The sequence below is a fragment of the Pelodiscus sinensis genome, chromosome 28 (genome assembly GCF_052426305.1).
Source record: "Pelodiscus sinensis isolate ZL-2025 chromosome 28, ASM5242630v1, whole genome shotgun sequence".
NCBI lineage: Eukaryota > Metazoa > Chordata > Testudines > Trionychidae > Pelodiscus > Pelodiscus sinensis.
Window position 1 is genome coordinate 17,344,631 of NC_143079.1, and position 2,234 is coordinate 17,346,864.

At 43.0% G+C, this 2,234-nt stretch overlaps 1 protein-coding gene across 1 annotated transcript; it reads right to left on the bottom strand.

The window, feature by feature from the left end:
- Positions 1 to 830: 830 nt before the first annotated feature.
- Positions 831 to 1,585, bottom strand: PRND (prion like protein doppel). The gene has a single exon (XM_014570363.4). It carries the CDS (start codon positions 1,558 to 1,560, stop codon positions 1,006 to 1,008), a length of 555 nt encoding a protein of 184 aa, XP_014425849.3. The 5' UTR covers positions 1,561 to 1,585; the 3' UTR covers positions 831 to 1,005.
- Between the last annotated feature and the right edge of the window lie 649 nt (positions 1,586 to 2,234).

A 2,234-nucleotide genomic window follows, 5' to 3' on the forward strand; every position in this document is an offset into this window, starting at 1 on the left:
GCACTTTTTGCAGAAAAGCGTCCGTGGCCAATCTAGACGCAGTTTTGCGCAAAAAAGCCCCAATCGCCATTTTAGCTTTTTGCACAAAACAGCACTGTGCTGTCTACACTGGCCCTCTTGCGCAAATGATTTGCGCAAGAGGGCTTTTGCCCGAACGGGAGCAGCACAGTATTTCCGCAAGAACACTGACGATCTTACATGAGATCATCAATGTTCTTGCGGAAATTCAAGCAGCCAGTGTAGACAGCTGGCAAGTTTTTCCGCAAAAGCAGATGATTTTGCGGAAAAACTTGCCAGTCTAGACACAACTTAGGAGTAGTATTTAAACTGGCCCACGGTCACGCAAGAAATATACCACAGAACTGGGAAATAGATTCAGATTTCCCGAGTGCCTTAACCACAACACTGTTCTTCTTCCTTGCTTTGGCACAATTAGTCCAGGTGATGTTAAAGGGGACAGGTTTTTCCCATCTATCTTACTCTACCAGTAAACTCTAACTCAGAAACAAACAAACAAACAAACAAACAAAAAAACATTTCTAGGAGCCCTAGCTCATTATCCCACCTGAGCCCTTTGCTGAGCTGCCAACTAGTGCCACTTGGGCTTAACTTCTCCAAGAATGGACACCACCATGTAGCATCCTGATGGAAGTTAACCAAATGTTCCTTTGGGTTGGTGGTAACATTCCCCTACTCCCTCTTCAGTAGTTGTGAACCGGCCTTCTGAATGTCTGTGAAGTTGTCCCAGGATATCAGATGGATATTACCTCACCTCCCCGTCTCTTATGAATGACTGGCCACTACTGTGATTAACATGTTCCTTTATTTGAACATACATAGCCCAGTTTAAAACAAACATCCAGTTTAACAGATAAATCACACAAAGGATTTTGGTAAAAACAATAAAAGAATTATGGAAGTTTAACATACACAAAGCATAAAAGCTAAATAGTTACTGACAGGCACTTCCTTGCTGACAGTAAATCAGTAGCTTTCGCTGCAAGTTCATTGCACGGTAAGAGAAATAAAATGCATAAGGCAAAGCATTACTAACTGATGAAAGGCACTGTGGATTGACAGCGATAGGCTGCAGGATTGGCAGCAGAATCCATTTGCACACAAGTGGTTTATCACATGCCCCATGATCCTGGCATATGTATTGGTGGTATTCTTTCCTTCAGATAAGTCCAGTTTGTTTTCAGTCAGACTCACTGTAACGTTAAAGCACTCGCTAGCCAACATGTCCTTGGTTGTGTTCAGCTGTAGAGACTGGAAGCACCTTGGGTAATAAACACAATCAGGAAACTTTTTAAAGTTGTTGGCATAATATTTGGCATCTTCAGGCTCTAGTTTGATGTCGAGCAATTGACCAGTATAACACAGAGTTCCTGGAATCTTCACAGGCTCTGTTTTGATTGAGTTAGGCTTGTTATTGGGGGGCAGATTTTTATTCTTGTTGGCTTTCTTACCCGATGAGCCCCTCCTACAAAGGGTGACATCGCTACATAGCATCAGCAAAAGCATAGCCATCCAACAGATAACCATCCAGTTCCTTCCCATTCTGGAGAGTCTGAAAGGGGAACAGATTCAGATTATAAAGCCAGAAGAGACTATTGTGATCATCTAATCCGCTCTCTTGAAAAACACAAGCCACAGGAATTATTTTATGGATGTTCAAGTCTCAGAGGGGGTAGCTGTATTAGTCTGCATCTATAAAAACAAAGAGTCTGGGGGCAACTTAACACAGTTATTTGGGCATAAGCTTTCATGGGCCAAAACCACATTGACAAAGCATCACAACCAGTGTTCCCTATAAGCTATGTGCTTGGACAGCCACGGAAGAGAGATTCAGGTGCTGCCCAGCTGATTACCAGAGTGTGCACAACTGACAGCATGTGTTTTCTACGGGTGGTGCACATCTTTACATACCTCAGTGCACGTAACAAAATTTATTCTATACATGGATGGACAAGATAGAGGGAACATTGATCGTAACCCTCCAGAATTACCCAAGGCTATGTAAGAGCAGCCTGATGTGTTTTCTTGGCTGCAGGAAAAATAGTTTAATTATAGCAATGACAACCTCGAATGTGAGAGCAGGAGTCTAGTCCCTTGTCCTTGCCCACAGATTTGGGGATATGACCTTGATTTAAATCACTTTCTGTCTTTGTATCTCAGATACCATTATGCAAAATGGGAATGGCCACACTGCCCTGCTCACCAGCGGTATGGTG